The sequence below is a fragment of the Euprymna scolopes genome, chromosome 2 (assembly GCF_053919585.1).
Source record: "Euprymna scolopes isolate OS-2025 chromosome 2, ASM5391958v1, whole genome shotgun sequence".
Taxonomy (NCBI): domain Eukaryota; kingdom Metazoa; phylum Mollusca; class Cephalopoda; order Sepiida; family Sepiolidae; genus Euprymna; species Euprymna scolopes.
Genome location: NC_136483.1, coordinates 103459199 through 103483945, shown reverse-complemented (window position 1 = coordinate 103483945; position 24747 = coordinate 103459199). Strand labels below are relative to the sequence as shown.

At 35.5% G+C, this 24747-nt stretch overlaps 1 protein-coding gene across 2 annotated transcripts in view; it reads left to right on the top strand.

Annotated features, from left to right (window-relative positions):
* The first annotated feature begins 202 nt into the window (after positions 1-202).
* The window catches only part of LOC145293703 (ubiquitin-associated and SH3 domain-containing protein B-like), a 425494-nt gene continuing 400949 nt past the window's right edge, over positions 203-24747 (top strand). The window contains exon 1 of one of the 2 annotated variants that reach the window (XM_080140145.1): positions 203-610. In XM_080140145.1, coding sequence (XP_079996271.1) covers positions 564-610 — 47 coding nt within the window. In that variant the 5' untranslated portion in view covers positions 203-563. The remainder of the gene's footprint in view (positions 611-24747) is intronic. The other variant, XM_080140162.1, reaches the window with a different exon arrangement.

Below are 24747 nucleotides of genomic sequence, written 5' to 3'. Positions count from 1 at the left end.
TAGAAGGAAGAACTTTTAATAAAGGAAATAATATCATCCACACAACTGCTACTGAATTTACATGTTTGCCATTTTATCAACCTGACCTTTAAAGAACGGACACGTTGCTTTGTGGAACCTTTTATTTTATAAAATAAATACAATATTAATCTTTTTTTACTGCCGCTGAAAAACCACACACACACACACACAAAAAAAAACAAAAAAAAACGAATAAACGCTAACGTCTCCTTATTATATCTACAACTAAACTTTACATACAACCAACAACTACTACTACTACTACTTTGCGTTTGTAGAATTGGTCCAAATCTTCTGCTATTCTCAGCAGAAAAAAAAACTATTACTACTAATGCTACTGGAAAGAATTAATGCCGTTTCTATTATTTGTATTACTGTCTTAAAATTCGCGTTGCGTCTTGATTCGGCATCTGTTTCGTATTGTGTTCTTGCTATCGTTTCAAATCGTTGATGTTGGTCTCTCGTCTAGTGGAGAGTTTTATGGTGTGAAAAAAAAAAAGCCTTGTTCGGGCCGGACTCTCATCGCCAACCCTTACCTAGACATGTCAGGATTAAAAAAACGGCTTAGTGGATGCTTCGCGTGCGAAAGGTAAGAATATATTTGTTTTATTTTTTTGGACAAACGCTAAGCTTTGCTTTACATTTTTTTGCATTTTGGCAAGTTAGCATAATTGTTGCTTATTTTGTAAAGTTAAAAAAAAAATTTTTTTAATGCAACGAATTGATTATTTGGAAAAGTTATCCTTTATGGTCTCTTCGATATTTTAAAGAATCATCTTTAACAATTTTAAATTTTTTTAATTTTAAACAAAACGAAAACTCTTTCTTCTTAAAAGATTTGACATTAGTCAGCTAAACTAAAGTTTGTTTTTTGTTTGTTTGTTTTTATTTGGAGAAATGAGTATCAAAAGGAGTATGTTAGTTCCAAGTATCGACGAAGAATATCGAGTTAGTTCCGGAAATGACCGAAGATGTTTACGATTTCAAAGCATGCAAAATGGGTGCTAAATGCACTTACTGATCCGCGCTATTTTTTAAATCGTATTTCCAAGTTTAAGTTTATGGTATGTGTTTTTTATTATTCAATTGTAAGGTTAAAGTACAGAATAGGCACAAAACACCCCTCCCCATGTTAAGAATGGCTTTTTAAATAATAACGCTATTATTTTAGCACAGATCAGTAAGTGTATGAGTACCGTAAAAAGTTAGGTAAGGGCTAGGGTTGTAAAAAGTATTTTAGCCCCCTCATGATTAAATAAAAAAAAAAAGTTGATAACCCCCCCCCCTAAAAAAAAAAGAAAAAGAAGGTTGCTTTCAAATCGTATACTATTTCGGTCATCTTCGGGACTGATTCAGGATTAACCGTCGATACTCAGGATTGAATTCGTAAGTATTCAAATTGTTCATATAGTGGTCGGAGATACATCGTCGACAATCAGTCCGAGAGTGGTCTTGCTTCGGTTGGACTGAGATATGGTTCTGTTTAATCCTCGAGGTCTATCCTCCTAGGCTATTTCTTCTCTCTTTGAGAATGGCATATGAGGGCGTGCAATAAGTAATGGCCCTGACTCACTTCCCATAGCAGTAGAGCAACGAAACTTGGCACAGTTATTAGTCTTTCTCTACATAGGAACCACCCAGAGTTACGCATTGCTCCCATCGTTTGATGCAGATCTGAAGACCGTTTTTGTAGAACACCCCAGGTTGGTCCTCCAACTACGACGTGACTTCAGAAATCAAGGCTGTATCATCTATCATCTGGGAAACGCTTTCCTTTCAAAAACAACTTCATAGCTGGGAAGAGGTGAAAGTCCGAGGGTGCAAGGTCAGGAGAGTAGGGAGGATGGGGAAAGATTTCATAAACACACGTGCGTGCTTCTGATCTGGCGACGTACGAGTTGTGGACCGGAGCGTTGTCCTGCAAAAGGAGGGTACCTTTGCTGATCTTGCCCGCCTCTTGATTTTGATAGCTTCCCTTAATTTCCTCAAAAGTGAAGCATAATAGGCTCCTGTAATTGTGGTACCCTTTGCCAGGAAATCTGTCATCAAACTCCCCATGTTAAGAACGATTTTCGGAATAAACACCCCAATCTTGTCAACATACCCAAAAACCTATAAAAGTTGACATTTCGAATGTGAACGGTGAGTTTCGATTTTGTTGACGCATGCGCAATTAAAAGAAATATTTAAAACGGAACGAAATTTAAATTTCCGTTTCTATTTTTAAAACAACCCCAAAACAGAGCGCTCTCAGCAAGTTTTTACCCGGGTCCGGTGAGGCATTTTTGCACTTCTGCCAATGCATTTGTTTTGTTTTTATTGTTTGTTATTTTTTTGTTTTTGTTTTTTGTTTGTTTGCTTGTTTTTTTAATTTTTTCGTAAGCCTCACCTAGCCTTGTGTCTAACTTACTCGAGAGAAAGTAAATAATGCTCATTCCTTACAAGTATCTAAACCTGAATCCGGTAACACTTGGAATCCATCGTTTCCAATTTTCTACTCATTTGGGAACCAGAAATATTGTTGATAGAAATATTAATGAAAAATTCACTTCATATAAACAAGCATGTAATCGGAGATTTAATATGAAATCTTTACCAACGCACTAAAATATACGACCAGTCTATCGGAGCGGAGCGCGTATTTATTTACATAAAGATTGTAAACAATCTTTATTAATCATTGTATAACAACTCTTTGAACAAAGTGTAGTATCTGTTCTGAGGCATTTTTAAAATGTTGCCTCGTTTAGGGGAAACTAGAATTCCCACATTAAAAAGCGACCTTGTGTCTAACTTTACTCTCGTGCGGCTTGTGAAACTTATTGTAAAATTTATTCATGGATAAATAAATTGGCTTTTTCGCTAGGAACAAAGTCTAGTATCTGTTCTAGTGATGCAGACTTAATCTATTTTGTCGTCGTGCAGCAGCAGTCAGCACAGCAGCAGCCTTTGGAATTCTCTCCCAATGCCTGTTTCCCTGACTGAAACAACATACATAAATTTAACTGGGATATAAACAAACATGTCACTATTAAGCTCCCCACTAAGGATGTCCCTGCAGCTATTATCCTTAATTCACGTTGGCCCTTTACATATCTGTTGCAAAGTGCCATGTTTGGGGTGAATTAAACTACAAACAACAACAAAAAGGAAAAAAGAAATCCTTCAATACCGAGGCAATTTATATCTTTATTCTCATACAAAGTGCTTCTTTGGGGGGGGGTAAGCTGGATTTTCACCACATTAAAAACAAAGCTTTGTGTATAACTTTGCCCTCATGGGGAGTTAAGTAAATAGGAATAATCAATGGATCCCCCAATCGATTAATTTGGAGATATGTTTTTATTTTTATTTATTTTTAAAAAAAAATATTTATTTATTTATTTATTTTTATTTTATTTAGATTTATTTTTATTTTTTGATATCCTGTGAGGTTTTCATAATTTGTGTATTCATTTTTTGTGATTTATTTATTTATTTATTTATTTTCGGACTGTCATTCTCATCTTTATAATTGTTGTTGTTGTTGTTGTCTCAGCACGTTTAGCTGGCCAAAACATGGTGAGACGATAGCAACTATGGAAGGCAATAATTATTGGGGATACACTTACAAGACTCAGCATTCATACCCTGTCGTTAACAACTTGAAGAAGGTCCGAGGATGAGTTGGCCAAAATGTGGTAAAACAACAGCTATGGAAGACAGTAATCACTGCGGATACAGTTACAAGACTCAACATTTCTATCCCGTCACGGTTAACCGCTTGAAGAAGACCGGAGGATGAGTTTGCTGAAACGTGGTGAAACGACAACTATGGAGATGGGGATAACAGTCCGAAAAAAAAAATGAATACATAAATTGGGATAAAGTTAAGTAGGTTTTACCCATAGAGTGAATGCGGTATTTGGGTGACCGAAACTAGTTTAGAAAATAGACCAAGAGGATGACAGTCGACCGTAACTTTAACCCAAACACAATTTTAGTTTTGTGCCACATCTTGTTATTAAAAAAAAATACTTTTCTGCATTTTCTTACAAAATATTAAAGATAATAAAAAAAAAAGACGTCGCTGTATTATAGTTACTTTAAACCAATTTCATTTTACCCCATCTTCATTGACTTAACCTTTTAAAAAAAAAAAACATAATCACGCGGTTCCCGTTAGATCACCGAAGTTAAGCATTGTTGAGTCTGGTAAGTACTTAAATGGGTAACCATTCGAGAATAACTTCTTTCCACCGGAATCAATGGTCACCGTCTCGGGAGAAGAGTGGTTAGAGATTGCGCAAAACTTGCTTCATAATTCAGTGCGTGTCAGTCATCATATCTCCATAATGATCAGATGGTCATCGTTGTTCCGACGAACGAACATCCAAACTTGTTAAAAATTATGTTTGAACTTTTTAGACGATGATTAATAATTAGTATTATTTGGATTAGATTGCTTTCCTCATATTAGTTACTCTGTTTTTTTTTTGTGTTTTTTTTTTTTTTTTTTTTTTTTTTTTTTTGTTATTTTAAGAGTTAATACTTATCCACTAGAGAATAATAGTACGAATAGATTGACAGTTAATGACTTATACTATTTGAGAATTGAACATCTTTCCGTAACACATGCTCAAAAGAACAGCGGATTCAGAAAACAGCAATTCTTTCTTCTTTGTCAGAAATATCGCTCATGAAATGTAATGACTAGACAAAAAAAAAAGGGGGGGTAAGCGAGAGTTACGAAGCTGCCGAAAGTAAGTCTAAGGTCCACTTTCAACTCTTCATATTCAAAACGTTTCGATCGATGTAAGCTTCGACCTTCCATACAGGTTAACTAGTTCGACACAAAGATTTCAAAGTTCGAATATTTGGTTTCTAACTTTGAAAATATGAAACCTAATGAAGGTCAGAGACGACAGCGGCCGAAACGTTCTGAATTTAATAATACATGTGAGAATAGTAATCGAAGACTTTGTTAAAACTCTTTTTCACACCAAACAAGGCATACTGCTACTTGAACAAAAGCAACTACTATTTGGGATCGTGTCTGACAAGACAAAAGTGGGGAGTTGAGCAGCAAGATGTCTGCTTCCTATACATTTAAACTTCTGCAAGTTAGTACAGCCAGAGAAACAAGAAATGGGGAAGGAATTCCAAAGTCTAGCTGTCAGCGGGAAGAAACTATTACAGTAGAAGGATTTCTAGTATCAAGAGACCTCAACAGTGAAGAGGTGGGATTTTGTTGCTTGTTTAGTCGGAACGATGTACGTTGAACATATTTTGAGCAAAAATGAAATTCGTCTTAAGTCACATATTTACCGCTTACACCTGCATTTAAAATTTGCTATGATCATAATCTATAATATAAATCTCATCTGTCTGTTTAAATGTATGTATGTATGTATGTATGTATGTATGTCTCTCAAAAACTTGCGACAGAGAAAATCTGAATCATTATGAAGCGGAACGCCTCGGACGACAAATATCGAAAAATTGGCCCAAAAACATTAATTCTGCCGTTTTATACAAGGAGGGGTCGATTTTTTTCGCCGACATTTTAGCAAGTCATCATTACCGTTGGATTGACTTCGGTTATTTTGTTTTTTTTTTACACAGTGATCACCACCTATCAAGGCCCGGAAGCCACTCAGGGATAAGAGTTATTGAAAGTACATCACGTTAGTGTGGAGATTTGATGAAGTGTTTAATTAAGGGGGCGGTTCATTAGGAATTTGTTAACATTGGACTTGAAAACATCCAAGTTGTAGTCCGGAGGGAAGCAGGCAGACGGAACAGAGTTCCACAGGCGTGCAGTTCTAAGAAAGAAGCTTTGTTCATGGAATCTGCGTTTTGATTTAGGCACAGATATAGAGTGGGGGAAAATTTTCACAGTGGATTCAGCTAGACGGGTGTTTTTCGTGAAAGATTGGCGAGGGGGGACCAGAGATTGGAGTTCAGACGAGCACCTGCCATGGAAATAACGATAAAACAAGGATAGGCTCGCAACGTCTCTTCTGTGGGAGAGAGGCTGCAGGGTAGAGAAAAGGGCATCCCCCACTAAGCCACGAAGTCTATTTTGTACTCTGTCAAGGCAGGATAGGTTGTTTTTAGCAGCTCCTGCCCAGATATGGCAACAGTATTCCATCCTTGGACGTATTTGGCTTTTGACTTCCGGTCGCGTCATGGAGTCATCGGCTAAGACGTCAGCTTTCCTTTCACGTTCTTTTCCTCCTTCGCGGCACGGGTTCGAGCCTGCCTGCCAATTACCACTGCTTTTCTTTTTTTGGTTCAACACACACCTCCAAACACACCCAAGCTAGAATCGTATAAATCCGAGGATTCTATTTTTAACATTGTTTTCCCCGATATCTTTGCTTGTCAGAACTCTTTCTAAAAAGACATCGAGTACTTTCTAGAAAGACACCCGATGAAGGTTACCAATATCCTAACCAGATTAAAACTTGGAACATCTAGGTTGTCAGTCCGTGTCGTTTATCACTGAACCACTGCCACCCCACAACATTTACTATGAAACTATTTAAGTTAATAATCACGTGACTAAATGCAACACCCCTTCCTCGCTTTGCTTTCGCTACAACGTTTTTGGTGAAACAACGAATGCTATGTTTTGGAAATTTTTAGTTCTTTTATATATATATATATATATATATATATATATATACAAGGGGCTCATCGCTTATTAAGACCCGAAGTATAAGACTTAATAAGTGTCAGGTGACCTGTGATGAGCGATAGCAGTGAAAATTGAGTATAATTTTATTATTTATAAGAGGACGGCTTAAAAAAAAATGTTTGCATTGGACTTAAAAGCGATTACGTTTTAGTCAGCTAGGAAGCAGCCCTGTGGTATTGCGTTCCACAGGCGGGCAGTTGTTTTCTTTGCTCGTAGAATTTTCGTTTAGCTTTAGGCCCATATAGAAAGTATATGAAATTGTTGACAATGGTTGGATTATTCGGACTACTATTCTCATCTTAGTTATTATATTCATAACGTTTCGGCCGATGAAACCTTCCACCTTCTTAAGGTGCATCTTTTAAAACTTGGAAACCTTCTAAACAAACTTTGATTCTAAACTCCTGAAAAGAAAGTAAATAAATACTTGTTCATGGCTGACGAAATAAGAGCAACCTACCCCCGTATACTGAATAAAAAGGTTCAAATCAGAATTCCGTGTAGGATCCCGAGTTCCATATAAAGGTTCCTAAGTTTGAAAAGCAAGCACACGAGAAGAGGTGCACTTCTGGCCTACCAAAAATGTCCGAACAGCTCTATCTGCATTCTCTGGCATGGGTGCCTCGGGTGATTCGCAATAACCTAATCCCTTCTCAAAGTGAGATTGTAAAACCTGGGAGAGTGGGCCTCTAACTACAACATAGAACCCTGCTAGAAACAAGGCCACCAAGATTTAAAATAGTCTAGATTCGGCTGGATTGTATATTAAATATGTGGCTTTTACTGCTAAGAATAAAGTAGAAACATCGATTTTTATGTTTTTTTTTTCTTCTTAGATATTATCGACTTCGAGTAAGGATTGAACCTTCAACCTTCATAAAACTATCATTTAAAACTGCTTATTTACTAACGCCTTAATCGTTGGGTCATAAAGGACAATTTTGGGATGCATTTTGGTTAACTTGTCTTGATGCTTATTAATATATAACTAGCAGGGTGATCTGACTTTGCCCTTTTGTTGATTTTTATATGCTTGGCCTTACTGCTTGAGCGGTTATAATGGTTTGGAAATATTTTTTTTTACATAGGCATTACCACTTATCAAGGCCAAGAGGACATTAGAGGATAAGAGTTAAAGAGTGTACAGTAGACAATTGGACAATATAGTAATCGTTAGTGATGGAAATTCGGTAAATTTGTTAACTTAAGTGGAACGGCTCATGACAAAGTTGTTTACGTTAGACTTGAAGACAACTATATTGTAGTCAGCTGGAAAGCAGGAAAACGGAAGACAGTTCCACCGGCGTGCAATTCTAAGAAAGAAGTTTTGTTCATGGAATCTACGTTTAGGTTTAGGCACAGATAAAGAGTGGAGGGAATTATCGATAATGTTTTCTGTTAGAGGAGTGTTTCCTGTGAACGTTTGGCGAGGGGGGCCATAGATTTGAACTCAGCTGAGCGCTTGCCATGAAAATAACGATAAAGCAGAGACAAACTCGCAACATCTCTTCTGTGAGAAAGAGGTTGCAGGGAAGAGAAAAGGACATCCCCTACCAGACTACGAAGTTTATTTTGAACTCTATCAAGCCAGGATAAGTCCTTTCTAGCAGCTCCTACCCAGATGTGGCAACAGTACTCCATCCTTGGACGTACCTGGCTCTTATACAGATAGAGAATTCAGTAGTGAGATATCTACTGGATCGATAGAAGGATCCCACCATTTTTCCAGCGGCTTTGGCAACGGATTTAATGTATGTGTTCCATTTTAGATCAGTAGTAAAGGTCAAGCCCAAAAGCTTGTCAAAACTTGAGGCCTCCCCAAGACGAGAGCCATTCATTTCAATTGATACCAGATGGGGATCAGAGCTTTCATGATGTAAAGATAAAAGCTTGGTTTTAGATGCATTAAAGTCAAGTATCATTGTTCAGTTGTGCTTTTAATAGGCGCTTTCAAAATGAATGTATATATATCATATAAAGGATCTACTGTTGATTTTATATGCCGAATGTTTCGACTTGTGTGATAATAAAATTTCTCAAATGTACTTGTGATGTTAGGCTGTGTAAGGTGTTAACTTTGGTCAAAATAGTATGTTCCTTCTTTCATTGGATTATTTTTGATTATCGATACTTATCGGAGACATTCTGATACAAAACCTATCTAAGGACACTGCCAAGCACATAAAGTACCTTCGTGTGAAATTTCATAAAAATAAGCCCCGCCGTTTCCGAGTACATAGGGAACGAACTCACACAGTTCTGTTTATATAATAGTAGAGAGTATTCTCATTATTTTGGTGCTTGTGCAGTTTGTTTGTCGTGTTATTTTTTTTATTATGGGATAGCTTGTTCAGATTAAATCCAATTTTTACGGTATTTTTGTTTATTACAATGTCATCTGAATGTACAGAATAGTTAAATAACAAACGACTCCCCATGTTAAGCTTAAATTTCTAAATAATAGCGCTATTATTTCAGCACGGTCCGTAAACTGCACAAATACCACAATTTGTTACCGTCACTCACTAATAACTACTAATAACATACAAATAAGCGCTTCTATCCGGTTGTGGCTGACAAAACAATAACAATCCATCCCAATGAATTCGAAAATCCTTTCAGGTTCTTAGGTTCTACGCAATAAGGTCGAAGGTTACATCGGCCGAAACGTTGTGAATATAACAATAAAGATGAGAATAGTAGTTTGAATGATCCACAAAATACAAGAAATATCATGCTTTGGGTTTTCGTGTTTTCGTTTATTCGGTACCTGTAAGGAAATGGACACCCAGAGGATTTCAGTTCTTATGAAGTTAATTTCAAATATTGACGAAAAATCCCAAGTCAATCTCGGAAATTGTCAAGGCAGTTTCTGACTTGAAATCATGGTACGAATAGTTTGACAGTTGATGACTAATACTATTTGAGAATTGAAAATCTCTCCATACCACATACTCAAAAGAACAGCGGTTCTAGAAAACAGCAATTCTTTCTCCTTTGTCAGAAATATCGAATATGATTTTTATTTTTTCGAATCTCTGTGTATTGTAAAACATACCCGATTTTTCTTTTTTTTTTTTTTTCTTTTTTTTTTTTCTTTTTATTTTCTTTTTATATAGGAGGAATTCAGGATAAGAACCAAAGATTTTTTTTCAGAAATTAAATATTTTTGGACTCTAATCTAACCTTGCGCATTTTAGTGCCGTCTGCATTTTAATTTATTTTTTTTTTCGCGGCATTCGAATCGTAAACACCGCAAACGACTTTGATTATTAAGGATTCTACGTCAATACTCTGTCTGGCTCCATAAGAACTGAAATCTTCTAGGTGCCAATTCCTTACAATTACCGTTCAGTTTTCTTAAACATGGTTGCACCTCATCTTCTTTTTTACGTTGATTTTTTTTTTTTTAAACTTTCGGAAAGGATGTAACTGTTGAGTGAATTATAAAAATGATTTTTTAAAAATAAATGAAAAATATATGCGTGTCTGTATGTATGTATATATATATATATATATATATATATATATATATATATATATATATATAATGTGTGTGTGTGTACATATATGCGTATATTTTTTAATTCGATTTTCACCCCAAACAAGGCACGCTGCCAGTTTGAAGTAGGGGGCTACTATCGAGGACATAAATTGCAGGGGTATTATGAAGGGAGATAAGTAGCAAGATGTCTGTTCACATTACACTTGAACTTCTGCATGGCAGTACAGTTGGGAAAACAGAATGCCGGAAGGGAGTTCCAAAGTCGATCAGTTCTGGGAAAGAAACTATTGGAGTAGAAGGATTTCTTACACCTAGGGATCTCTACTGTGAAGGGGTGGGATTTAGCTGCTTGTCGATTTTTTCGGGGGTATTAACGTAGAGGAGGCACAAGTGCTTGTAGTTCTTCAGAGCATTCACAATTAAAGTACTTGTAGAACAGGCAGAGGGATGCAACATTTCGTCGGTGGAACAGAGGCTGAAGCTTAGATGACAGTTCAGGACGTATCAGGTTGGCGACTCTCTTTTGAACCCTGTCAAGGAGTGAGAGATAAGCAGCAGATGCACCAGCCCAAATGTAACAACAGTACTCCATACATGGGCGAATGGTGGGTTTATAGAGGTACAGGATACTTTCATGCGGAAGTAGCTTTCTAACACGGTAGAGAGAGCCCACCTTCTTCGCAGCATCCTTGGCAATGCTCTCTATGTATCTATTCCAGTTCATGTTCCCTGTAAACGTTAGGCCGAGGAGTTTAAAGGAAGTACTTTCGGGTAATGTGTATATGTATATATGCGTATATATATATATATATATATATATATATATATATGTGTGTGTATATATGCGTATATATATATATATGTATATATGCGTATATATATGTGTGTGTATATGTATATATGTGTGTGTATATGTATATATGTGTATATATATGTATATATGTGTATATATATGTATATATGCGTATATATATGTATGTATGCGTATATATATGCATGTATGTATACGTATATATATATATGTATGCGTATATATATGCATGTATGTATGTGTATATATGTATGTGTATGTATATATATATATGTATATATGTATATGTATGAGTATATATATACGTATGCGTGTATATATGTATATATATATATGCATGTATATAGGTATGTATATGTATGTGTATATATTTGTATATGTATATACATTTGTGTAGGCAGTCGGGTTCCAATCCTGGCTTGAGGTAGTTGTCTGTCTAGCCACACTGATGAGCTGTGAAACAGCGAAACAGAACTGTATGTGGATGACTAGGTATAATATATATATATATATATATATATATATATATATATATATATATATATATATATATATGAATGTTATATTTCAATACTATAAAATAAAAAACGAAATTGTTTTACATTTGTTTTTCCTGGCAAAGAACGCTAAGCAGTAATTACTCCGTTGCGTACAGGTCATGATAAGTATGCTATGGCTCGACTTCAATCTCTATTTTTAGTGTAACTCGCACTTGTCTGCATATATTATCATAAACTTTTAGGGTTGTGATCGGCTCCTTATTTACTTGCCTCCTCACGAAGACAGAATTAGAAACAAAGTTGGATTTTATTTAATGTGAGAAAAATTCAGTTCTTTCAAAAAGGGAGGCACTCTCCATTGAAACAAGTATTAAAATTAAAGTAGGGAAGCATTCCCATTCACCGACCAAGGGCAGAACTGATGCTACATTTCGATCCTAGCCTGGTCTGGTTGCTGCGTAGTCATTCGCCTTGTTTAGAGGGTCATTTTCGATGACGTTAATGTCTTTAAGCCCCACACTGGCATTTAATGTAAATAGGGAATAAACGTTGCGTAATAACGAAAGAAGAAAATGAAAGGTATACACAGGCGTATATGCATAATAAAATGGTAATAAACAAAACATTGAAAGAATGGAAAGGTCACCAGTTAGCAAGTGCTAACTAAAAATATAAACAGTTTCGTAAATGAAAATTTTGTAACGTGGTCGTTACATGTTAACACTAACCCGACGTTGTGTATGAAAGTCTTGCAAAAAACAAAGGAGAGAAATTCGAAACGAGCTTTTTTTAAAATTTTATTTGAAAAAAAAAAAACGCATTTATAAGCGGTCGTTTCCACAACAAACCGCTTGACACGTATTTTCCAAGCCAGCGACTGGTCAGGTCGTCCGAAAATCTTGATAAAAGTTCGGAAGATAAATGGATCCTGTATCGCATTTGGATCCTGTACCGTATTTAAGTTTTCGTCCTGCCGGTTACATGCTTAACAAAGATGCTCCCGTGTTGAAACATACGTTTTCTCCTCCCGCGTCGATACGTGATTAAAAGTCTATCTCCACGCCACGTGCGTTTTTTCCTCTTTTTTTTTCTTTCTTTCTCTTCTGTGAGGTCACCTTGCACCACGACTTTCTCATTTTCATACGTATCAGTGGTTTCGTTACAAATTGAGAAAAACGGAAGTGTATAACAAAACTATTTTATAATATTTTATTTAATTTTTTGGACTATTGTTCTCATCTTCTAGTTGTTTTTTTTTTTTTTGTTTTTTTTCACGACGTTTTGGGCAATTATTCCTCGGGCCTTCATCAGGTTAACCGCGACGGGATAGTAATGTCGAATCCTTTCTATCGCGTCGAGGTTAAACTGGCGATGGTCAGAGGAATAATTGGCCGAAATGTCATGAAAAACAACAACTAGAAGATAAGGATAATAGTCCAAATAATTAAATTTTAAAAAATCATACAATTTACTCATTTCCACAATAATTCACAACTAATTCAATAATATAACAATCGGTACGGACCGACAATTGGAAGAACAATTAGATTTATAAGACCAAAAAATCCAACCTTGATTGACCTTCATGGCCCATGGTGCAGTGGATAGAGGTGCAGAATGTCTACGATTCCATGTGAGTATGTCTGGAGAAAGCGGTTTCGATCCCACCCAAAAGCCGGTCAGAGGATTAGTTGACCAGACCGTGGTGAGATGACAACGGCTATTGAAGGGAGCAATTGCTGTGGAGGATTCGATATTCCTATCTCATCGCGGTTAACCTGGCGAAGACCAGGGGAATAATTGGCTGAAATATCGTGAAAAATACCGACTAGAAAATGACGATAATAGTCCAAATAATTAAATAAAAATCATACAATTTACTCATCTCCAAAATAATTCCAAACTAATTCAATAATAAAAACATTTTTATATTATAATTTTATGATCATATAAAAGTTATATTTAATTAGTAAATGTTTATATATACAAACGCATGTTTGGTAAAGAAAATTGTATTAGTAGTCACTAGTTAAAATGTTCATCGTGTGAATAATATGCGTATGTAAGTAATATACATATGTGAGTATTTGGCATTGTGTATATGTGTTCATTGGGTTACTTTTTTCTTGTTAGTGCGTACAAATAGGTAGTAATGGAATTTCATAAGAAAACATTTTTATACAAGATATAAGAATGTAAAAGTTACTTTCAATCATGAAAATGTTCATAGTGCAACCACGTACTTGGTAAAGAAAGTTTAGTTAGTATTAGTAATTACAAGTCAAAATGTTCATAGTGTAAATAATATGTGTATATATGTAATATATGTATGTGAGTATTTGGCAGCGTGACACTGTGTATGTGTGTTGGTTTACCTTTTTCTTATTAGTGCGGCTATATTTGTGAGTAGCAATTTGTTTCTGTTCGTCTGGCTCTCGCTAGTGTGTAAGTATATATGCGTGAAGTGAACAGGTTTGTATATTAGTCATTGACGATTCTTTGTCTTGCCTCTCTCAGCCAGAATCACGAGGGGGGGAGAGGGATTGTAGGGGATACGTTCGATGGGGTCGGTTGATAAAATTTGAAGAAAATCTCATTTAGTCGCTGTTTTTATAAGAAGTTTCCAAGTTTGACATAGACTTGTTACTTTTCGGAGCTTGAAACGAGTTTCATTAATTGTAAATACTTGAGTTGACACGTTCCTGTAAAAACTCACTTGCCCTTTGGAGTAAAGAGGAAAACGAATCCAAATGAAGCGGAGTAAGAAAGAGAATAGCCGTTAGAGCCATTTTCTTTTTAACGTTCGTCGGAATCGCGTCTATATCTCACTACAGGTTGCTGTTTGATGTTCCCATTTGAAATGTTCCCGTGTTCTCTTTCATAGTATTATTAACCAGAAAGAATACCCGGTTTTGCCCGATATTAAAAGGAACCCAATGTTCTTTTGTAATCAGATAATGACACTATCTCATTCTTTTATTTTGATTTTTTTTTTCATTTTATAACGTTCAATTTTTCGAATGGGACTCAATGTATTCTGGGTGAATAATGGTATAGACAAACAAAGGAGACATTTATTAAAAATCATTTTCGATAAGTTTCCAGCATTTCTTTACTGAAAAGTTTCGTTAACACAGAAATGCAAGAATATTAGACAAGTTGGTTCGGCCAGTGGGCATGTTTCGGAGTAAAAGATATATATATATATATATATATATATATATATATATATATATATATATATATATATATATATATATATATATACACTAGACATTTTGCCCATTTAAAATAATTGATGGTTTGATATGGCTAAATTGTTGCTCATTTTTACCTTAAATACAAAATCCTATTAATCTAAAAATGTGCATCGAACTGATACCATATTACTTAGTATTATGGTATCCGCTGCATCTTATCATAAGAAAAGTATACATAGGATTTCAATCAGATCGATTTTATATGTGTAATATATATATATATATATATATATATATATATATATATATATATATATATATATATATATATATATTTGTTTTTTTTTTTTTTGTTTTTTTTTTTTTTTCGAGACTTGAAATTTGTATTGGCATGAGTTTTTAGCGTATAAATATATAGTAGCAAAATTGTATGATTTTTCTTTAAAATATCATTTTACATTTTGCCTTTTTGAAACCGGATGTTAATTATTTTCTGGAGTTTTTTTTTTTGTTTGTTTTTTTTTTTGTAAAATTGATTTTTTTTTTCTATCATTTAAAGTTTTCTTGGGTTAAAGAAAATTACCGTAAAATATTATCGACTTCTAATGAAAAGAGATTTTTCTTTTACCGATATGCTTGCATGATTATTTCCAGACGCAACTTTTGAAATCGGATTTGGAAATTCTAGCGTTTAGTCAGGTGTTGGAACCGGAGAAAGGTTTAGATTTCTTGTGTTGAGAGAGAGAGAGAAAGAAAGAGAGAGGGGGAGAATAAAATAGAAAGAGAGAGAGGGGGGATAAAGTAAAGCGAGATATACGTAATATGACATTTGAAAATAGGTTGTACATATGTTTTGTATACATGTGCACATGTTGTGTAGACCCTCCCCTCCTATTCGTATGGATACTTGTTGTTACGTGTTTCAGCCATCTCACGCTTTCTCCTACTTCTCTTCCTCTGCATATGAGAACGTAGCTGCTGCTGGACACCAAGCGTGGCATTTCTTGCTTAAGTACACACGAATACAGAAAATAGATAAGTACTAATATATAGACGGTAGAAGTTAATATATCCACGTTTTAAGTCACCAATAAGACTCACTCGAAAATAGATGTTAATGAGATTATCAATCGAAAGATAAGGAACACTATAAGAGTATTAACGTTAATCAATGGGATGAACTGCGTTTGTTTATTAATGAGGCGATTTGTGACAAGAATTTATTGACATTGGATCTGAGGACGATCAAGTTGTAATTAACAGGGAAGCAGTTCCGCGTTAATGTTTTACATGCGTAAATTTCTTGCAAAGAAGATTTGCCTATAGAACAATCTAACACTCACAAATATTCAATATTTATATAATTAGACGATGAAGAAAGTTGACCGATTTGATAATATATGACAACGTGGTAAAAAAAATCCTTTCGCGCATTCTTCAACAGATCCCTGTCTCGATATTTACCTGCCCAATAGAAAACTTCTATGACAGCCTGCAATAAAATATTACATCATCGTCTTATATCGTACAATATAGAGCAATTAAATATCACATGACCCTCTTATATCAATACTCTTTAGCTGGTATAGAGCTAAGAATTCAGAGTGACTGTGACAAGAAAAGAAATGACAAGAGTATCAAAATGAACAAAAGTGTCACTTTCTCCATTGCAAATTAGCTGGATTTGTCGTCTTTTCAAAGTTTGATACTTGAAACAATTATTTAAACACAATAAACATTTCATTAGTAACTTTCTTCTTATTCTTTGCATCTCTTTGACGCACGTAGTTATACAACAGTTTCCCACTTTTTATGCATTATTGTTGCCCTCTGCAAGATATTTCAAGCTGCACCGGCTGAGCAGAAGAGGGCAGACAAAGAGCAGTGTTTAATCGTATGATCTCCGTCTCCACATCCGCATATATTTGTATTTGGTTTAATTCTGTAGCGCCATCTGGTCTCCCATTCCTGTTCTCAGTGTTTTCCACTGAACCCAGGTGGCTTCTAAGTCTGAAAGAAACGGTTGCAAAAGAGGAGATTCTCATGTGAGTTGGATGGGCGTGGTGGTATGGCATTCTCTAACCTCTGGTTCACATCTGTGGTGTGGGCCCTTTCTGGGTCAATTTTGTTACCCTATTTTGTCATAGCTACTTTCTTAGTTCAGTAAATAAAAAAAAAACGTGTATCAAAGAGTGATTCGTTGTTATAACATAAACAATCCATTTTATTTTTTTATTTTTGGAGGGCGGAGGGCTGACATCGGTTAATGCCCTGAAAAAAAAAAGGTTTGTTTAATTGTTTTAGGAAATATACAATGTTATCCTGTTAGTTGATTCTTATTTGCGTGTCTTTGAAACGTGTGTGCGTACAAGTCCCCACTTTTTTATGCAGTCCTTTGTAATACTATTGTATTCTGCAAGGTATTTCAAGCTGTACCGGTTGGGCAGTAGGTGGCAGAGAAGGCACCGTGTTGCATCGTTTGGTCCTCCTCGCCACATTCGCATATGGTTGGGTCAGTGCTGTAGCTCCATTTACTCAGAGGAACATTTTGATTGCAACATTACTGTTCTCAAACGACTGAGTGTTTTCTAACGGAGCAAGAATGCTTCTGGACAAAGAAGGAAACGTTTCAGAAGAGAAGACTAAAATGGGAGAACTCTTTTGTAGAATAGTTTTGGAGCGCCATCTGGTCATAGCAACATTTCATCATCCCATTTCTGTTCTCAGTGTTGTCCACTGAACCCAAGCTGCTTCTGAATCTGAAGAAAGGGTTGCAAAATGAGAGATTCCCATGCGAGTAGGATGGGCACGGAGATTCTCTAACGTCTGGTTCACAGCTGTGGTCTGGTTCCTTTCTGGGAGATTTTTTTAGGAGTTCGACAAGGTTGAAGAAGCTTCCCCTTGACTTCAGTCGTTGGGTCGTTTGTACACATCAATTATTTGTTATACTGATAGCCTTTGTGATCTCGGCTGGCAATTTCATGTCTCCCAATTACAGTGGCAGAGATAGTGGGGTGGAGATGCAGATTGTTAAAGTTGGTAGTCATCACGCTATCAGTGTTCAAGCGACAAGTATTGTTCAGCGCTGGATCTATTTTTTCAGCATGCGTTGATTTTCCTTAAACAGGACACGCGTATACGAGTAACATAGGGCCAAGGCAAAACATTTTAATGGACGTGCTGTAGTTCTCCATTTGGAGTTAATCAGTGTCGGTAAGAATTTGTTCCTGGATCTGACTTTCAATTTTATCTTTTTTATATGTTTCTTGAAGGAGAGAGGCAGGAATGACGCGATTCTCATATCGCGTGATGTTTAGGGACAGGTTGGTCTCTAGATTACTGAGATGGGACGAGCAGACTAGAGTTTATTAACTTTGTTCTAAGCACGAAACAAAATCTTTATCTATTAATATAGATCAGAGGTCGTCAAACTACAGCCCGCAGGCCAGATCTGTCCCGCCAACGTGTTCAATTCGGCCCGCGGAGCTCTTATGGAAAATGTAAAAATATTCAGGAAAAATTTTTAAAATAAACATGTGTAAAAATAATGTGGCGTTTTGTTTTGTTTTTTTTTTTTTTTTTGTTTTTTTTTTTTTTCAAAAAAATGATTAAAAAATGGGATTTTAGGGAATCAGATTTCACTAAAAAATCAAAGCTAATTAGCAAAATAGTATAAAACACGCCCAGGTTTTTTCCCCCCACGTATCTCTAAAAAGTCAGCAATATGTTCCGCCCAAATTTTTTTAAATCTTTGTTCTGTTTATATATATATATATATATATATATATATATATATATATATATATATATATATATATATATATACACACACACACACAAACACACACACATACGTATATATAAAAAGAAGAATGGATTGTTTCTGGTTAACGAATAGCATGATAAAATCTGTGCAAACAGATCGCGTACACACTACACTACCTTCTACTCTAAGTCGTAGATTTGATGGCAAAATAGTTCTACGGGCTTCCTAATGTGACCAGCCGTTCGGGTTTCTAACCGTGGCATGAATACATTTGCTACTTCTGGCTACACGGATACGGCGAAAAAAAAACGGAGTTGACTATATGTCAGTTCGAGAGTACTAAAAGAATATCGATCGTCGACATTCTACTACAGGTGTCGCCAAACTACGGCCTGCGGGCCTGATACAACCCTCCAAAGTCTTAAATCCGGTTCGTGGAACTTTTATTGAAAACGTAAAAATATCAAGGAAAAAAAAAAAAAATAAATAAATAAATACATAAAATAAAAAAAAGAAAAAGAAATATGTTAAAATAGTGTGATGGTGTTGTTGTTTTTTTTTGTTTTGTTTTTTTTATTTTTTTTTTTTTCTTAAGAAAATAATTAAAAGACGATGTTTTGGAGAACCGGTTTCACTAAAAATCAAAACTAATGAGCAAAACAGTATAAAACACGTCCAGATCATTGTTTTTTTATTATTATTATTTTGGCCCGCGTATATCTAAAAGATTCAGCAGTATGCCCTCACGCCCCCCCTCCCTCTTCAAATACTTTGGTGACGCCTGATATAGATAGATAAACATTAGCATTCTGGTGATTTCGGCGTAAATTTATTTTATCAAATACTAGCCTGGGTGTTTGGAGGTGTATGTTGAGCAAAAAAAAAAAAAAATGCTATAGTGGCAGGCAGGCTCGAACCCGTATATGCGAAGAAGGAAAAGAACACTAAAAACAAACCGGGGGTGGCGAAGGTTTAAATTAGGGTTAGTCAATCGAAAAGAGGGGATGACTTTCGAAAATATCAGCGAAAAAAGCGACCCCAGTTGAAGGTGAAGTACTTGATGTTTTTAGCCAATTTTTCGATATTTGTTGTCCGAAGGGTCAAATCTTCAAAACGATAACGATCTCGTAAAAATCCGTCGCCTCTGTCGAAAGTTTTAAGCAGACCTACAAACATATATACATATATTTAAACAGACAAGTGAGATTTATATCAAATATGACCATAAAGAAAGAGAAGTAAAAAAAACAATTAATCAATTTATCTTTTCACTTCCGATTTAGAAATGGATCGAAACTTGTTGACAATTTAGTCCGCACCTCCTAAAAAAATGGAATATTAGAACAAAAACACTAAATATTTGTCCAGGGAATGCAACAATATTGCGAAACAGAATTATTTGTTTCATTAAAATAAATGATAAATTGATATAAAAAATTTTTTTAAAGATAATTGTTAATCAATAAAATCTCTTTTTTCAAACCAAATATGCAACTTAGTAAACCTTGCGACTGATATCACATATATGTAAGCAGTACATCAAAAGATGATGCATCTGATGTAGATATAAAGTTGAATTAACTTGACATAGGGCGCGTTGTCTCTACCGTTAGTGCTAGAAATCGACCCAATTTCGTATTTATTCAGTGAGACAACAAGATGTTTCATTTTCTGAGATGATTAAAACGGCTTGCATTCGGTTTGTTGAAGCTATAACCTGCACTCTATGATAAATATTTACCTGTACTGATTTGAATAGAAGTAAATATTTCTACTTCCTGTCACGCTAAAGTTCGCGAGTCAAACACGCCCCTCATTCTCTAGCCCGGAAAAAATATGTTAAGCGGGGAAAGGAAGCAATAAAGCAAATAGCAAGTCAGACAACCACCTCAGACTTGCCCAGTCATCTGAAATTAATTTGGAAAGAAATCCTCATCTGAAATGGCAATTATTTACGCATGAAAAATAAAATTACTGGCATAATTCTTTCATTGCATAGTAATATTTTAGTAATGCATCTAGATAAATAGCGAGTGTGAACACCGACGAAGCATATATTATTTTTTTACGGTCTAGTTGAGATTATATCAATAATCAATCATAAATCTTTTTATTATCCTTTAAAATATACGTATTGGTTATCCTTATTTTATCATTTTATTATATTAGCTAACTGTAACCAAAGGCCTGACCACTAGCGAAAGTCCATCGCAGAACGGGCGGAGATCAAAAGACTATTCAGGAAGGTCAGTCAACAAATTCAACAGATCACCAATACGATGCACCGACCTTCACCTGCGATGTCTGGAACCGACAATGTAGATCAAAGATAGGCTTATTCAGCCACAGAAGACGATGTTCAACCACCTCTACAGGTGCAACCAGCTTAGTCTTCTAGACTGACGGATGCTAACAAGTTATATTAGCTGACCATATGTTCAGGGGTAATTCGTTAGCTGACCAGTGTTCGGCAATCGTTGATAAGACTTATTGTTCTGTGACATAGATATTTGTAGGAGAAGTTTAAGATACATGTAATACGTAAACAGCAGACAAAGAAACTGCTAGGAAGTGAGTACTAAACAAAGAATTACAATCTTTCGGCGACTCCTTTGTAAAAAAAAAAAAAAAAAGCGGCGACTCCTTTGTAAAAAAAAAAAAAAAAAAAAAAAAAAAAAGTCTGCTTATCTTAAAAGTCGCACCGAAATAAGCAATAGTCTTGTGCCAAATTTTCCAGGTGAACGAAACGTGGTTACAAACTTTCGCTTCCATACGCCATCTTGTGATCATGTCAGATAAATAAACCAAAGGGAGATAACTCTGGTTCAACAGGCTCCTTAGAACTTCAAAATAAACATTAAATAGATATGAATTAAGTAGTCATGTGAGGATTCGCGAAAATTATGATGCTACCAGAAACAATATTGTCGCTGACTGAGAGCTTAAAACCGATCTAGCAGAACTTTTCAAATCGATCCCTCAAGCAATCAGATAAAAATCCGATGATACCCTCCTCAAGTATTAATTTTTCAAGTTTGACCCCTTAGCGGACATTTTTTTTTCCGAATGAAAATTTTTCCACATGTCTAAACCAAATTTCAAGTTCATAGATCTAAAATTTGTTGGGTGTATACAGGGTGTCCCAATAAAATGTATACACTCTTTAAATTATCTCAATTTGCTACATGAATAAGCTATGCCACGTTCACAAGCGATGTTTAGGAATAAAGAATGGCACTTCCAGCAGGATGGAGCACTTCCCTACTATCATCATGACGTAAGAGCATATCTTAATAGTCACCTGCGAAACAGATGGTTGGGACGAAAAGGAAGTATCGAGTACTATCCACGCTCACCGAATTTGAGCCCACCCCCTGGATTTTTCTCTTTTGGGTGGGGGCATGTTAAACACAGGATTCACACCACAAAACGAGTTACAATGAATGAGTTGAAAGCAACCATTGAAAGAAGATATGTCAACATACCAATTGAACTGATTAGGCACGTTTTCGATCCAAATCAATGAGCATCGTCAGCTGTTCATGGACCACAATGGCTAACAATTTGAACACTTTCGATAATTAACTGGTTCACAGTATTTTGATGTCTGAAACTTTTCTTTCTTACAATAAATGTTGGTTTTATGGTCATTTAAAGAGTGTATACATTTTATTGGGACACTCTGTAGATTAAGAAGTGTCCTCATATACATTCTCACTTTTATAGATATACTAGCCTTTCAGCCCGGCGTTGCCCGGGTGTTTGGAGGTGTATGTTAAGCAACAAAAAAAAGTGGTAGTAGGAAGGCAGGCTCGAACCCGTACTGCGAAGGAGGAAAAGGACGGGGAAAAAAACGTGATGTCTTTGCTGTTACGACCACCGCCAAACCGGAAGTGACGTAGGTTTAAATTAAAGCTACACAATCTAAAAGAGGAGACAACTTTCGAAAATATCGATGAAAAAAGCGACCCCCCCCTTGCAGGAAATTGCCCAGTTCAGGGTGAAGAAATTAATGTTTTCAGCCAGTGAGTGAACGGCTCAAGAAAAGGCTATTAAAATAAAACATCTTCCGGTACACAGGCAGTTCTACGGTGAAGGGGTGTGATTTTGCTGGGAGTCTGGAGTATTTACGTTGAGGGGGTATAAGGGAAGTAAGTTCATTGGAAAACATATCGTTTAAGTATTTGTAAAACAAGCAGAATTATGCAATACTGTGATGCGACAGGAGCTGGGTCAGTACGGGGCCTATTTTGGCAATTCCTTCGGTCGTTTGTTATATTGGTGTTTCATAGCTCAATTTAGTCTCAAACATTTAAGTTTGAAATGAAAAATTTCTCATCCTAACTTATTTTCTTTACAACCCCTTTCTTGTCGAAGTGACGCTAGTCTATCGTTATTTGCAAATATCTTGATACTCCCTGTAGAATATTAACAGCAAGAACTTGTCTATATACAACCACTACAAAGAACTTTCATTTCGCCCTTTCTCTACATAAAACAAACTAGAACTTCCATGATCAAAGTTTCTTTTCTAGATCTCTACATATACCGCTGGCAATGTGGTTGAATCATTCTAACATCCCAGGAAGCACCTTACTCCTGATGCAATACTCTATCTATAGAGTTAGATACACCCTAAGAAAGAGCACTGCTGCCATATATGGAGAAGTATCGCCCAGAAAACTCTTTCTTTATAGAGTACAAAATCGACTTCGTAATCTAGCGAGAAATGATCTCCTCTCTTCTCTAAAACCCCTATCTTTATTTGCATGATAGATGCTCGATTGTGCTCTATCCTTTGTTCCTCCTGTAAAACATTTACAGCAATAACTCGTTCAGCTACAATTACTACAAGCAACTTCTCTCTCTCTCTCTCTCTCTCTCTCTCTCTCTCTCTCTCTCTCTCTCTCTCTCTCTCTCTCTCTCTCTGCCAAACTCCGATGAACAAAGCTCTTTCCTAAAACTTCACATCTGTACTGGAGCTGCTTTCCAGCTGATTACAGAATTGTCGTTTTAAAGTCTAATGTAAACAAATACTGGTTAAAAAAAATATTTAATTTATCTAATGCTACCCATTCCTCACATCATTTCTAATATCCTCCTAGCGTTTATCATAATCCATTTGACAATCTAGTTTACCTTTATCCTCGAGTGGCCTCCGGTCCGAGATAAATTGTGACCTGTAGCATTTTTTTTCTTTGTCAGATGCAAATATTTAAAGGGAACATCTTAGAAATACTCGTTCTTATTTTAACTGGATTTTCTCTTCGGATTCCGTTCGTCAATGGTTAACGGGGGTTACATGTGATCGCAATGGAAACAGAATACGAAACGGTTGTAGAGAGAAGGGGAATAAAAGATGTTACTCAAAGGTTGTAATTTACTCCTGCGCAAAGGTCAACTTCAAGATGAAAAGACGAGGTCATGTACTTGCTTGTATGACCTAGATGTCACGACTCACGCTGCAAATTCGCATTTTTTTACGAGTCTGGCGCAGAGCATGGTACGGTTTTAGCATTTTCAGGAATTCAATTAATAAGAATTAATTTCTACAATTGGGGCCAAATAGTCTCGAAAATAAATTAAAGGAATTCAAAAATAATAGTTAAGAAATAGGTATTTTTTTTAGACGGCAAACCGAAAACAAATATATGACAAATAAATATTACCAAAGGCAAGATAAGGTACCTAACTACATAAATGTTTTGTGTTTTAACTTTTTTAAAAGCGTTGACTTAATTTGAAACACAAGTGCCGAGTTATAATTTAGAACGTCAACAAGAAGGTAACTATATCTGGAGTTTCGATAACCGTTCAAAACTAAAACGAAAACAAAATACTGATAGAAATCTACCTAATATATACCAAATGTCACGGTAACATTTATTGGGTGGATTTCTGTCAGTATTTTGTTTGATTTTTATCTATTATCGAGATTCTAAAGATTACAGTTCACCATCTTGTTGATTTAACTTAAGCGATCAGCACCAATTGCGTTTCAAACTTAATAAACGCTTTAAAGTAAGTTAAACCAAAAAAATACTATATAGGTGGGTAGAAGACTAACTTATCTTGCTTTTGGTAACATTTATTTTATATATTATTATTATTATTATTATTATTATTATTATATATTATTATTGTTATTATATATTATTATTGTTATTATTGTTGTTGTTATATACTTGTTTCTTGGACATTTTTTCGGTTTGTTGTTTATTGTAAAAAAAAAAATGCCCAAACAATTATAAGAACATATTTT